The 15,383-nt window shown below is 40.2% G+C and overlaps 1 protein-coding gene across 1 annotated transcript in view; it reads left to right on the top strand.

Moving 5' to 3' along the window:
- Positions 1-15,383, top strand: part of COG3 (component of oligomeric golgi complex 3) — a 74,353-nt gene that overhangs the window by 42,943 nt on the left and 16,027 nt on the right. The window contains exons 15-19 of the mRNA XM_007960331.3: positions 3,211-3,335; positions 5,554-5,643; positions 9,581-9,701; positions 12,190-12,278; positions 12,389-12,523. Of these exons, the coding sequence (XP_007958522.3) occupies positions 3,211-3,335; positions 5,554-5,643; positions 9,581-9,701; positions 12,190-12,278; positions 12,389-12,523 (560 nt within the window). The remainder of the gene's footprint in view (positions 1-3,210; positions 3,336-5,553; positions 5,644-9,580; positions 9,702-12,189; positions 12,279-12,388; positions 12,524-15,383) is intronic.

Here is a 15,383-nt window from a genome sequence, read left to right on the forward strand (position 1 = left end):
GCCTCTGAAAGGAGGGCTTTAAATGATGTGAAGTTCATGGCATAGAAGGAGGTGTCAGGGCAATTGGTGGTGAGACCATCTGGTGAAGAGACCAGTTATCAGTACCTTCTAAAAGCACAGCTTTGTTCTGTATGTAGAACAAGTAATGGGGAGGTCAGGCCCGCGGAGGACAATGGAGGCAGATGTGCAGGAGGGCTGTGGGAGCAGCCCTGGTCCCGGGGCCTGCTCTGCTCTTTAGGAGAGGCAGCCAGGGGGCACTTGGCTTTTGATGGTTTGCCCCAGTGAACTAGTATTAGTTACCCAGGAAAGGGGAAAATGAACACAAGCTGACTTCTGGCTTTAAAGTACTTAAACACGTTTGTTTGAGTAAACTTTTATTTGGGGGAATTCTTTTGGCACTTTATTTTGAAGAAGGGATCCTGCACATACCATATTCCTAAGGAAAAGTTTAAATATTTCATCTTCTAAATATTCTTTGATGTAATTTGTTTATTCTTTTTCTTTAAGATACTTCATACAAATTAAATGTTAGCTTAAAGTGAGCTCTGTGGAAGAAATTTAAAAATTATACAAGTTAATTAAGAGTGGTAAGAGAGAAAAAAAATTATACAAGTAGTTTTTGTTTTTTGGAAAAAAGCTTACAAAATTGTAAAGTGAAAGTACTGGCCGGGCACGGTGGCTCACACTTGTAATTCCAGCACTTTGGGAGGCTGAGGCAGGTGGATCACCTGCGGTCAGGAGTTTGAGACCAGCCTGACCAACATGGCGAAACCCCATCTCTACTAAAAATACAAAAATTGGCTGAGTATAGTGGCACTTGCCTGTAATCCCAGCTACTTGGGAGGCTGAGGCACGAGAATTGCTTGAACCCAGGAGGTGGAGGTTGCAGTGAGCCGAGATCATGCCACTGTACTTCAGTCTGGGCAACAGAGCCAGACTCTGTCTCAAAAAAAAAAAATAAATAAATTAAAAAAAGGCCGGACGTGGTGACTCACGCCTGTAATCCCAGCACTTTGGGAGGCTGAGGTGGGCAGATCACTAGGTCAGGAGATCGAGACCATCCTGGCTAACATGGTGAAACCCCGTCTCTACTAAAAATACAAAAAATTAGCCAGGTGTGGTGGCATGAGCCTGTGGTCCCAGCTAATCTGGAGGCTGAGGCAGAAGAATCGCTTGAACCCAGGAAGTGGAGGTTGCAGTGGGCCGAGATCACGCCACTGCACTCCAGCCTGGGTGACAGAGCGAGACTCCATCTCAAAAAAAAATAAAAATAAAAAAAATAAATAAATAAAAGCAAAGAAAGTACTAAGCCTCAACATTTCCCTCATCCCTTTCCCCTCAAATCTATGCCATACAACCTCCAGGCCTTCTTGTAAGCATAGGCTGCTGTAGCCATTTATAAAAATGAATTATGTTTGTTCTGTAACTTATTACAGATCATAGATATCATAGATCTACTTCTATATCATAGATCTATTTTCTTATTATTGAAAACATTCCAAATATACAGAAAAGTAGAAAGATGCATGATGAACACCCATACCCACAACTTGGATTCAAGACTTAGCATTTTATTTTATGTATATGTTTATATATATATGTATACACACACACATATACACACACACATATTCACACACATATATACACTTATATGTGTATGTGTATATATGTATGTGTTGGGGTGTGCGTGTGTAAATATATTTGACGAACCATTTTAAATTATTGACATCATCGACACTTCACCCTTGAGTATTTCAGCATGTCCAAAAAATAATGACATCTTTTATTTAACAATAAACCATTATTGCACTAAAAATTTAATGCGTTTGCTAATGTCCTCTAATGCCTAGACCATCTTTCAATATCACCTGTTGTCTCAAAGTATTATACCAGCTCCACTTTTCGTGGTTCATTTGAAATTTGGTCCCTCGACCCAGAAGTGATTGTACTTCCCTTACAGAGATGTCTTTGCCCAACCACACTCCCCACCTGCTCTTCCTCACAGTCGCCAAAGGCTGCCTTTTCTGACCTTCCCACTGGTGGGGGGAAGCCCGCTCTGGTCACCTGGGAATTGAATGTACTAACTAGGCCTGTATGTGATTTGACTCAGAGTGTGGAAGACAGGCTGATAGGCAAACCTGCTTTGATTAATCCCCCTGTTTAGAAGTGCTTTGTTTTCTTGTTACTCCCCCACCTCTACAGGCTCCCACCTGCTTCCTCATGACTACATAGAGATCTGCCTCCTTTTTTTTTTTGAGACAGAGTCTCACTCTGTTGCCCAGGCTGGAGTGCAGTGGTAAAATCTGGGCTCACTGTAACCTCCAGCTCCTAGGTTCAAGCGATTCTCCTGCCTCAGCCTCCCAAGTAGCTGGGACTACAGGCACGTGCCACCACGCCTGACTAATTTTTGTATTTTTAGTAGAGATGGAGTTTCACCACATTGGTCAGGCTGGTCCTGAACTCCTGACCTCATGATCTGCCTGCCTCGGCCTCCCAAAGTGCTGGGGTTACAGGCATGAGCCACCTTGCCTGGCCCTGGCCCGAGATCTGCATCCTTTTTTTTTTTTTCTGAGACGGAGTCTGTCACTCTGTCGCCCAGGCTGGAGTGCAGTGGCGTGATCTCGGCTCACTGCAAGCTCTGCCTTCTGGGTTCACACCATTCTCCTGCCTCAGCCTCCCGAGTAGCTGGGACTACAGGCGCCCGCCACCTCGCCCAGCTAATTTTTTGTATTTTTAGTAGAGATGAGGTTTCACCGTGTTAGCCAGGATGATCTCAATCTCTTGACCTCGTGATCCGCCTGCCTTGGCCTGCCAAAATGCTGGGATTACAGGCGTGAGCCACCATGCCTGGCCGATCTGCCTCCTTTTTAATGGCTGCATTCTATAATGTGATTATGCTTTTCCTATGTTCCATAAAGATTATTGATCACAATTTGGGAAAAGCAACTTGGATTGAGCATATGTATATGAAGCTGGAATGTATGTATGTTCATATTCATGTGTGTTCTCACTTACTGTGTTAAATCTCGCCTGTCACAGATTTAGATTTCTCATGGTATTCTTGATGAAAACTGAGGCGGGGAAAAATTGGTGCGCTCTAGCTATTGATAGCTAATAAGAATAAACAGTTTATAGTTGCCATGTAAATTATTGTAAGACAAACATCCACATGTGTGAAATGTGTCTTCCTTTCCACTTGGGTTTTAGGTTCAACAGAATCCCTTAATCCTAGACCACAGACCACAATTTCTCCAGCAGATCTTCATGGAATGTGGTATCCTACGGTTCGAAGAACTCTTGTCTGTCTCTCCAAATTATACAGATGCATAGATGTACGTGTATCTTTACTGTGAATTGCTTGCTCCTTCACTTGAAATATTTTTTAATTTACATTTTAAGATCTTGATAAAGTATTTTGTTGGATATTCTTAAAATCATGATTTTTAGATATAGAAGTAACTTGAGGTCAAGCTAATTTAGGAATTTCTAACCTGAACTTTCTATAGAAACTTATAATTCAGTAATGAATGGGCTTTGGGGAGTCTGTGGACATCTCAAAATTGTGGGCAAATTTTGCATGACTGTTTTATATGTGCATTCCTGAGGAGAAGACCCTGACTGCATTTGGAGCAAAGATTAAAGATAGCAGTCATGTAATGAATTGTCTAGATGCCACTATTTCTTTTCTTTTTTTGAGACGGAGTCTCTCTCTGTCACCCAGGCTGGAGTGCAGTGGCCGGATCTCAGCTCACTGCAAGCTCCGCCTCCCGGGTTCACGCCATTCTCCTGCCTCAGCCTCCTGAGTAGCTGGGACTACAGGCACTTGCCACCTTGCCCGGCTAGTTTTTTGTATTTTTATTAGAGATGGGGTTTCACCGTGTTCGCCAGGATGGTCTCGATCTCCTGACCTCGTGATCTGCCCGTCTCAGCCTCCCAAAGTGCTGGGATTACAGGCTTGAGCCACTGCGCCCGGCTAGATGCCACTATTTCTTAAGGACATGGTTCAAAAGGAGTATGCATTTACCCTTATACCACGGAGATATTTTATACCAGAGTCCTAAGACTGCACAGTCATTTCATTGGGTCAGTAGAGTGTATACTACTCTATATTTAATTTAAAATGCATAATTGCTGGGCTTTGTGCTATAGATTTTGAAATGCTACCAAAAGTGCCTTTTGCCCAGTTCTGGGACTCTTAAGGATGGGCCCAGATCACCTCTACAGACTTAGATGTCTCAGCCTTTTTGCCCAGCTGATGAGATGTCTTCCAGAGAGAGGTTTGGACATTTGGCATCTCTTCCTCCCCAGGCTGTCCGTTAGGTTTATTGAATAATGATATTAGGCTAAGATTCAGCAGCTTCCTGCAGTGGAGTCAGGATCCCAAGGAAAATACACAGGAGACATATTCCACATAGAACCCATTGTCATCACAGACTGTAGTAAAAAAAGCCTCTTAGGGTGCTTAACAGGGATTTTAGCTAAATAGTAGGTAGGCCTGAGGAGGTCACTATGCCAGTTTTGTCTTATGCCTTAGGCTTGCTTATTCTTTTTTCACCTAGCTTATATTCAAATCTTAACACTTTTAGTCTTACCGATCAAAGGTGAAGAAAGACAATCCAGTGTAAAATACATTAAGGCTGAGCAGGGGAAGGCGAGGGTCTTGGTCTAAGCTGCTCATCTTAAGCTTTCCTAGGCAGGGTTAGTGACCCAGCAGATGGCAGCTCTAATCTCTCCTTCCTATAGTAATAGCCTTGTGGGAAACCACAGAACGGGGAGAAGCAATGTAAAAAGAGAACATCAAGTTGGAAACCAGGGCCCAGGACAGTGGCCTAATAATGAATAGGCTCATATTTATGTAGAATGGAGGCTGGGAGAGAAGCGAGGGGACTGATGGGAGTCCTGGTCCAACCACCATGCCTCACCTCTGGGAATGGCAGAATTAAATAATCGTACTGCCCATACCATTTTGTAACCTGTTTTCTTTTTTTTTTTTTTTTAACCTGATTATGAATTTCACCGCCTCCTTCAGCATTCTTTGATTTCTTAAACAGTATTCTATAATTTAGATTTAGTCTTATTTTATTTGTCAGTCCTCTGTCTTTGAACATTTATGTTATTTTCAGTTTTTGGCTGTTCTAAATAATACTGTAATGAAGAGCCATGTACGTGAATTCTTAAAATACAATTCTAGTGTATTTTTAGAAGTAGATTTGCTGAGGGTTTGTTTTAAAGTTGGTTTTAGAGATTAAAAAAACAGCCCCATGTGAGATCGTGTTGGAGCGAAGGCTCCATGAGGTCAGAACCATGCCTGCCTACATTTCTAGCATCTAGCACAGTGCCTAGCATGCTAATCAATATTTATTGAAGGGTCACATGAGTGTTTCCAGAGATGACTGCACATTACAAATCTATGTGTTGGTCTAGAGAGGTTGCATGGGAATAGGAAACCGGGAAGAGTAGTAGGAATAGTAAATTAATCCCACCATGAGGACAAGCAGGTATTGTTATTTGCAAGTGCCACAGGCTGATTTTTCTCTTTTATTCCACCAGAGGGCAGTGTTCCAAGGATTATCACAGGAAGCATTGTCTGCCTGCATTCAGTCCTTACTTGGAGCATCAGAGTCTATCAGCAAAAACAAGGTTTGATGAAGTGTTAGGTGAAATCCTGTTTCCTGGTAAAATATTGTGGAATATAGCATTTACCTATAGGCACAGAAGTTTAAAGCTGTTTTGGCAGAAATTGTTTAATGTGATTGAATTTTGAGGCTCTTTGAGAGAAGCTGGTATTTCATTATAGTGCTTAATAAAGACTGTACTATATAGGAGAGTCCAACTTTACTGAAGTACCCAAAGTGGTATTTAGGTTACACATTCTACAGGGTAAAGGTTTCTTGTTGTAGTCCTAGCCACTGGGGAAATGGTACTATTTCCCTGGAATACCAAGAAAGCATTTTCAAGGAAACATCACAATTTATAATCATCTCTACGATACTGTTTTAAATAGTTGAATGTTCTTACATGGAGGAAATGAGTCAATTTTGAGGACAGGTAATTGTGACTCTGGGTTGTGTGACTAGAAGGAGTCGCCATGACTGTATGACTTACAGTTTTGTTTGTTTTTGAGACAAGGTCTTACTTTGTCTCCCTGGCTGAAGTGCAGCGGTGTGATCATAGCTCACTGCAGCCTCGAACTCCTGAGCTCAATCCATCCTCCTCCCTCAGCCTCCCAAGAATCTGGGACTACAGACATGTACCTTCATGCCCCGGCCAAGTTTTGTATTTTTTGTGGAGACAGGATTTTGTCATGTTGCTCAGGCTGGTCTCAAACTCCTGGGCTCAAGTGATCTGCCCACCTCTGCCTCCTAGAGTGCTGGAATTACAGGTATGAGCCTCTGTGCCCAGCTAATTTTTTTTTTTTTTTTGAGAGAGGGTCTTACTCTGTCACCTAAGCTGGAGAGCAGTGATATGATCTCTGTTCACTGCAGCCTTAACCTCCTGAGCTGAAGCAATCCTCCTGCTTCAGCTTCCTGAACAGTAGGACTACAGGCATCTGGCTAAATTTTTTATTTTTTGTAGAGACAGGATCTCACCATGTTGCCCAGGCTGGTCTCAAATTCCTGGGTTCAAATGATCCTCTTAACTCAGCCTTCCAAAGTGCTGGGATTACAGGTGTTGACCACCACACTTAGCGGTTTACAGTTTTTAATCCAGAAGAGATCTGGGGCTGAAGGCTGCTGGCATGTGCTTCTCCCACAGGCCCTGAGATTTTTTTTTTTCCTCCTCAGGAAGTAGAGTATGTTCAAAAGTGTTGCTTTGCTTAACTCTCCTCTTAAAATACCTGTTACCTATAGGTAAGGAGCTGTGGGAGCTGTTTGCAGCCAAAATTTTCTTCCCACTTGGAGTGTTCAAATCCTGTTAACTTTTTTTGACGTATGGATTTATAAATGTGACTTTTAAGTTCAAGGTTTTTATATATGTATTATATATTATGTAATATATATAATGTATACATATGTAGAAGTTATATATAAATCTCCACAGAATAATTTGGGATCTTGTTGCTAGGAAAGCTCTATCTTTGTGACCACTATATTTTTCTCATTCATGAAATGGAGAGGTGAAATGAAATTTTCACATGGGGACTAGAAATAAAGTTATAGACAGGCAGATTTAAGTTTAACAAGTATTTCCAAGTCTGTGCCCACACATTTTTGATAATAGGTGAAATTAGAAAACACATGTCTAATGTTAAGGAAATGGTTAAGTAAATTGTGGCATGTTTTATATAACAATATTACACAGTCATTAAATTTTTTAAAATGAAACAATAAAATTTAACTTAAACATATTAAGACAATAGATATTTAAGATGCAAATCAGATATATTATATTACTATGTAATAAAATGCATTGAAGAAAATATGTAACAGTGAAAACTTTTAGGTAACTATGGATGATTTTTCTCTCATTCCCTACACATTTCTTTGTTGTCTACAGTGATCATGCATGTGTTTCTCGGATCTCAGGAGGGAAAAATATGACCTAATTTAAAAAAAAGTTCATAGGCTTATGTCCTCTTGTACCACTGTCCTCTCTCTCTCTCTCTTTTTTTTTTTTTTTGAGACAGAGTCTCACTCTGTCACCCAGGCTGGAGTGCAGTAGCACTATCTCAGCTCACTGCAACCTCCACCTCCTGGATTCAAGCCATTCTTATGCCTTAGCCACCCAAGTAGCTGGGATTACAGGTGTGCGCACCATGCCCAGCTAATTTTTGCATTTTTAGTAGAGACAGGGTTTCACCATGTTGGCCAGGCTGGTCTTGAATGCCTGACCTCAAGTGATCCACCTGCCTTGGCCTCCCAAAGTGCTGGGATTACAGGCGTGAGCCACTGCACCTGGCCATGTCCTTTCTTTTAAGGGAGGCATGAAAAGCCTTTTGATTGTTGGGTCTTTTGCCCTTATTATCTGTAGGCTATCCTCTTTTATCTAATTCTGTTTCCTGCGTATTATAAGAGCTTAAGTATGTATGGAGAAGCTCTCAATTTGATAGACACTAGCTTATTATTTTCATGGTTGAGCTTGTGTACTTTTGTTTTTTTTTGAGATGGAGTCTTGCTCTGTCACCCAGGCTGGAGTGCAGTGGCACGATCTCGGCTCACTGCAAGCTCCACCTCCCAGGTTCACGGCATTCTCCTGCCTCAGCCTCCCTAATAGCTGGGACTACAGGTGCCCACCACCACGCCCAGCTAATTTTTTGTATTTTTAGTAGAGACAGGGTTTCACCATGTTAGCCAGGGTGGTCTCTGTCTCCTGACCTCGTGATCCGCCTGTTTCGGCCTCCCAAAGTGCTGGGATTACAGGTGCGAGCCACCGCGCCCAGCCAAGCTTGTGTATTTTTATCTTGAAAGTGATCAGTGAAAATGGATTGATGTCTTAAAGAGTTTTTTTAAGGCAAGAAGTTGTTCTTACATACTTAAACTGAGCACCTGTCAACAAATTAACATGATACTATTTGCTGTATTAGAATAGCTTTTGTAAAGTAATAAAATCTATACAATACTATTTTTGGCATCAGAGTTGTTAGGTCTTTTAAAAATAGAACAAGTAATAAAGTCTGTAGCATTTCCCACTTACCTGGTGCTTCGTGTTCCAGGATGCAAAGTGAGTTTCCATGACATAAGTCATTGATTATGTTTATTAAAACTGGTGGAGAGAGCGAGCGAGACTGGGAAGGAATCTTCATTTAATAACTCCTTTAACATTTATATTGCTTACTGAAAGATAACTTTATCTTTTCCTAAGGTAATATAAAAGCTTCATTAGCAATATTTTCAAAATAAGATTCTGCCTTGAGTAACAGCAAGAAGGAGCAAATACAGCCTTGCTCTTACTAATATACAAACTCTTTTCTGAAATGAGAGCTATGATTATTCAGTGTTTGAGGATTGGGTCAGAGGTTTGAGAACTGAGCTTGAATCACAAGACTCTTGTGGATGGGTCCTGAGAAGGCAGAAGAACATGCTTGACCTTCAGGGATGTGGGTAGTCAGAGCTCTGTTGGTGGCAGGAGGATCCAAAATGGCAATCCCAAATCGTTTTACATTTGTATAAATAGAAGTATGTCTGATGTTCTAGATATTGAAACTGCTTTGCCCAAATAGTGAAAGCCATGTTCCTGAGGCTTTCACTAGAAAAAAACTAGAATGCCAGGCCAGGTCAGGATCGTGCTTATTCTTTGAGCCTTTCTTTACCTCCTCTGCTCTGGGCCACTGTTAGGCTGCATCATCTCTTCTACCTCTGCACCAGGTGAAAGTGATTGGATTTCTCTCTGTAAATGTGTTACTTTACAACCTGTGTCTGACTTTCTTGGATTTTTAAAGTAGAGCAAGTGACAGTGCGAATAAGAGTTTGAAGCAAGATTTTTTAACTTAATTCTAGCATGAGGAAAATTCATTGCACAACAAAAGAGAATTGACACCATAGGCTGTAAACCTAGGTAGATTAATGTTGATTAATAATATATGCTTTTATTTTGATTTAATATGTGATCATATCCATTTTTCTGTCTTATAATTTAGACTCAGATTGATGGACAACTTTTCTTAATTAAGCACCTTTTGATACTTCGTGAACAAATTGCTCCATTTCACACTGAATTCACCATTAAGGAAATTTCCCTGGACCTCAAGAAAACTAGAGGTACTTTGCTGTCCTGGCTGGCACACTTGGCTGTTTGATCTGTCCAGATGTGTCAGCACAGGTTTTAGGTTTATTTTATGTTCATCTGCAATTTTTTGCATGCTTTGCTTGCTAAATATGTTACTTGTTCGTACTGAGCTGAGCTGTCACCATGCTAACGACTTCTAACTTGCTGTATTTTCTTTATGAAGGGAACTGTATCTGGACATTTCAGTTTGTAGTATTAGACTCATTTAGACTCTGCCACATATTCCTACAACCAGTTAAAAAGTGAAAAATCCATATAATAACTGTTTCCTAAGTAAATAATGTCAACTAGTTGGGATGACTTTAAGCACTGAGTTGAGTTTGTCAGTTTATGAAAATTCAGGAAGCCAGCTGGGTAAAATGAGAAGCGTACTTATCTAAGAATTTGAAAGAATTGGGTTTTCTTCCTGTCCCATCATTTCCTGGCCCTTGTGTGATCTTGGGTGGGTGTTTTAGCTTCCCCACGCCACCCTCCTTTTAGGTAAAATGAGCATCGTGAACTTGTCATGATACCTTCACGAGGTTATCAAGCTCATTAAGACCGAAAATGAATGAAAATATACGTTGACATCTTTATAAGTTTCAGGTGCTTAAATAAACTTCAGTGGTATTAAATCAGTAATCATGTAAGGTAGGGTCTTTGAGTTGGTAATAGACATTGAATCATCTTGAGAAAGAAGATTCATCCATCCTAGTGATTTGCCTCTGAATTGGTAAGAGATGATTTCTAAAAGATCAGAGTAGTTAATTTCTAAGATAATTGATCTTCAGCAGTTAAGGATATACCATAAACATCCCTCATGTCCCTTAATTACTTACAAATTTATGTAAACTTTATCTTAAACATTTTTAAGAGATTTATGCTCTGCTGCCTTAAGCCATTCATTTATGTAATCAGTTAACTTCTCTCTAATGTTTTGGGGCAATTAAAAAAACGGTCACTCAAATTATTTTCTATGTGTTACAGTTTAGAGGAACCCCAAACAAGGATGTTCAAGGATAGTAGGTTTTTAGTTTCCCAATTCCTGTGCTTATCTGACAGTGGATTTGATTTAACTCACCAGAGAGCCAGGGTAACCTCTTGATGAGTCCTCTTAAAACAGTTTGCTCTTTTTCGTTCCCTAATGCTCTCTCTTGTCCACCACGGAGAATATGTTTTGGTTCTGTAAAGCATGTCTGTTACGTACTTTGTGATTTTAAAATTTAAAATTATTTTTGTTTTTTTCTCTAACCTTGGAAGTGGCATACCATGTGTTTTTGTTTTGTTTTGGTTTTTAAATAGGAGCCAGATTTCCTGGCTTTTGCCTTTACAGAACACATAGGTTTTTTAAAGCTTATTCTCATCAGAGGCTTCCATCTCCCACCCATTCTCTTTGATTTCATTCTTTCCTTTCAGTGTGAGATGTGGGAATCATACTCTTACACTTTGAAGAATTCCCAGCTTCTGACAGTTCTTACTTTAAGTGATGGGATAGAGCAGGGTTGATTTACTTTCTGTCACTTTTTTCTAATTTGTAATTTGTTGCTGCTTGGTTCTAGTGTAGATCAACTGAAGTAGAGAAAGTGAAATATCTTGAGATTGTGGCAAAATTTGGATTGAAAGTATGTTTTCCCCCAAATACTACAAAGCATGTGTAACCCTACCATATGATGATTTGATTCTGAATCTTTGAGGGGTCTTATAGAAAAGACAGCAGACACAATAAACTATTTATTAAAGCTTTATTCTGAATACTGAACTGATAGAGAGAGGTTCTTCTTCATTACTACCAGGGTCAAGGCAGTAAATATTATGGTACTGTGTGCTTGCAAAACTAGGTTGGATGATTTCATGCTTTGCTTTATCTAGTCTGGCAAAGCAAAGAGATGTTTTTTTCTTACTCACTTAATAATACTTGCTGTCTTTACTTTTACGCCTCTAACCTCTCAAGACTAACATTATATCGTATTGCATTTGAACATCAATGAGACCTCAGCTAATACTTTACATAGATTCTAGTTAGTCTGGAGGTTAAGGGGTAAATATGTCCTTTTGGTGTTTTCTTCTTGGCTGACACATTAGTTTATTCACTCTGCTTCAAATGAATAAATTTCCGTGCCAGCCAGGATTTTAACAAACAAGCTGGGTAAGTATATGAGTATTTTTTAAAAACCTATTTAATATCCTAAAAGTCAAGCAGTGAGATTTTAAGGTGCCAATTACCATTTATCATTTTTCTTTTTTTTTGGTAAGTGAATAATTGAGATTAATAGTCATTTTGCAATTCGAACTTCTGGAAAATAACTCTGTGAGTACTGTAGCCATCATTGGTGCTCATCTCACTCTCAGCCTTTCATGGAGGTGAGTTGCTGAAGGTGAACTGGCTTTTTGCCTTGTGGTGGTAGAGAACTGGTGTATGTTACGCATGGCTTTGCTGTTGAAACTTTCCATGTTCACTGGATGAGTAATTTTGTTTCACAGATGCAGCATTTAAAATCCTGAACCCTATGACTGTTCCAAGATTTTTTAGGCTGAATAGCAACAATGCCTTGATAGAGTTCTTGTTGGAGGTGAGAAGGAGTCTGTTTCATTGGTGGTGGGAGATAAACGACATTGTTTACATGTCTGGTGATTTCTAGGCACATAAAAACAGGAGGAAATTGTTATCTTTTTTTTTAAGGGTACTCCTGAGATAAGAGAACATTATCTTGACTCTAAAAAAGACGTAGACCGTCATCTGAAATCGGCCTGTGAGCAGTTTATTGAGCAGCAGACCAAGCTGTTTGTAGACCAGCTGGAGGAGTTCATGACAAAGGTATGGCCCTTAGTGCCTATTTGGTGAAGTCACTTTGCCTTCTTCCCTAGGCTTCCTCTTCAATTACTCTCTTGTGTGAACTCCAGCAGAAGGAGATAGTGAGCCCAAGTCTTAATGATTCTGTCTAGGAAATCACTGTGCTTTTTGGTTTATGGACTTTTAGATATGCTTGCACAGTTTTTGTTTTTAAGAGGAAGAGTGGAAATATTGCAAAGCTAGTTAGAGCCGACCCCTGGTTAGCTGTGTTCTGTTTATCCGCCTTGTAGGTTATCTGCATATGGGCTGGGACTCCCACTTTCTGCTGAAATCTCACTTTCTCCTGGACCTGCATGGCAGCAACCACGGTCCTGGGAATCAGGGTTTCTCATTCTTAAAATGGGTGATTTGTTTTCCTCTTTGTTTTACATGCCATTTCTCTCTTCCATTTTGCATGGATAATTGAGAATTGAAGAGTTTCATAACACAGCATTGTTAACTGTCAGATATATGGATTTAATATACAGTCAGTCCTCCTTCACATTGGTGGTCTCTTCCTAGAAACTGTGACTTTAAGTGAAACAACATAAAATGAAACCAATTTTTTTTCCTCATCAACAGTGTAATGAAGCAATGTTAAACCGTTGAAGGAAACGACTTTATTTGAGGACGTGCTGTGTGTCATTTCACTTAAAGTCACAGTTTTCAGGAACCTATTGCTGATATTAAGTGAGGACTGACTGTATGTGTGGATAGTATATTCTCTTGTCTCTGTCTTCTAAGCTAAAATCCATTAACTGGCGAATGCCAGCAAAGAGAAAAGCAGATCATGGCTATTTTGACATTCTTGTTTCATCCTAATCATTAAAAAAAAATTTAAGTGTCATCAGTAAGGACTTAAAGATATTTAAGAAGTCTTGAAATTAGGCTGGGTGTGGTGGCTCACACCTATAAATCCCAGCACTTCGGAAGGCTGAAACAGGAGGATCACTCCAGCCCCTGGAGTCTGACACTGGTTAACAGTCCTGGGCAACATAGTGAGACCTAGTCACTACAAAAAATGAACAAAATTAGCCATGTGTAGGGCCATGTGCCTATAGTCCCAGCTGCTTGGGAGGCTGAGGTGGGAAGATTGCTTGAGCCGGGAGGTCGAGGGTGCAGTGAGTCAAGATCAGCCCACTGTACTCCAGCCTGGGTGACAGAGTGAGACTGTCTCAAAATAAAGTAAAATAAAATAAAAAGAGAAAGAAAAAAAGTCATGAAATTTTTATTTATTAAGCCACTACTGTGTACCCCAGACTTGTATCAGAGGACATCATAAAAAGAATAAAAATATGATGGCTTGGCCAGGTGCGATGGCTCAAGCCTGTAATCCCAGCACTTTGGGAGGCCGAGACGGGCGGATCACGAGGTCAGGAGATCAAGACCATCCTGGCTAACACAGTGAAACCCTGTCTCTACTAAAAAAAATACAAAAAACTAGCCGGGCAGGGTGGTGGGCGCCTGTAGTCCCAGCTACTCGGGAGGCTGAGGCAGGAGAATGGCGTAAACCCGGAAGGCGGAGCTTGCAGTGAGCTGAGATCCGGCCACTGCACTCCAGCCTGGGCGACAGAGCGAGACTCTGTCTCAAAAAAAAAAAAAAAAAAGAAAAAAGAAAAAAAAATATGATGGCTCTTATTTTCAAATTTGTCTAATCTTGACAGACAAGATATATGTATGAAATAACAAGGAGACAGGTAAGCATTTGTTCTTTAGAAACTTCTTGTTGAGTCCATCAGTGCTAACATGCCTGAAGCCTGTGGCAAAGACAGAAAATATGAGTTTTAAAAAATAATTAAAAAGGCCAAAAATGCATAGAAATGTTAAAACAAAGTACTCTTTTGTTTATCACTGGCATATACTGCTTGTTAAGTGGATTTTACTCCAAGTATTTGGAACGTGTGTATATATGCATTTTTTTCCCACCACAAAAATATAAAAAAGGAGGGGGATAGAAATGCTTTCTTCTAGGTTTTGATTTTTTAAAAAAGGTTTGAATATTGCTACTTTGTAATTGACAGATAACTTACAGTTTTTACTGAAACTACCCTTGTGAAAAACAAGTTGGTAGATTGTAATGTGTATTTCTGGGAGAACATCCGCATAGTACTAGTGGGAAGTATTATAGATGAATATTGTACGATAACAGAACAGCAGAATGAATCTTCTGAAATAAGCAAGTTGATTATAATAAAATCTAAGATTAAAGGGTTGTTCTAGAACAGCACAGTTTTTCTAGATATCAAGAGAATAAAAATTCACACATGCCCATGGTCTTAGCTACTCTGGGTGGCTGAGGTGGGAGGATGGCTGAGCCCAGGAGTTCAACACCAACTTGGGCAACATAGCAAGACTCCGTCTCAAAACATTTTTTTTTTTTTTTGAAAAAGGAAATAGAGGTTTATGTAGAAAATATTCCAAGTCTTAATTATGTAATGGTTCTCCATGGACATGCTACATGCATATAGCAGGGATCCCTGAACAAATGTTCATGGACCTGTTTTTATATTCCCTTTGTAATGGGATTGGGAAGGGAAAGGCCTTGCCTCTCATCCCCGTGAGAAGCCAGTCTCATCCTACATAATCAGTCTCTGCTGCCCTTGCTCAGACCACTTGTAGTTGCCTCCCTTTTCCTCTGTCAACCCTGGGCCCTCACTGCTGCTCACTGAGTTTCTACCGAGTGGACCCCACAGCCTGGAGGAGTGAGTTCCCTTTTATGGTGTGTTATTCCAGATTCAGTTCCCTTTCATCCTGGGGCATAGAGTGAGTCAGAGACAAAGATACATATATGTGTGTGTGCATGCGCACACACACACATGCACACACACACACACGTGACCATTTG

The sequence above is a fragment of the Chlorocebus sabaeus genome, chromosome 3, assembly GCF_047675955.1.
Source record: "Chlorocebus sabaeus isolate Y175 chromosome 3, mChlSab1.0.hap1, whole genome shotgun sequence".
Lineage (NCBI taxonomy): Eukaryota > Metazoa > Chordata > Mammalia > Primates > Cercopithecidae > Chlorocebus > Chlorocebus sabaeus.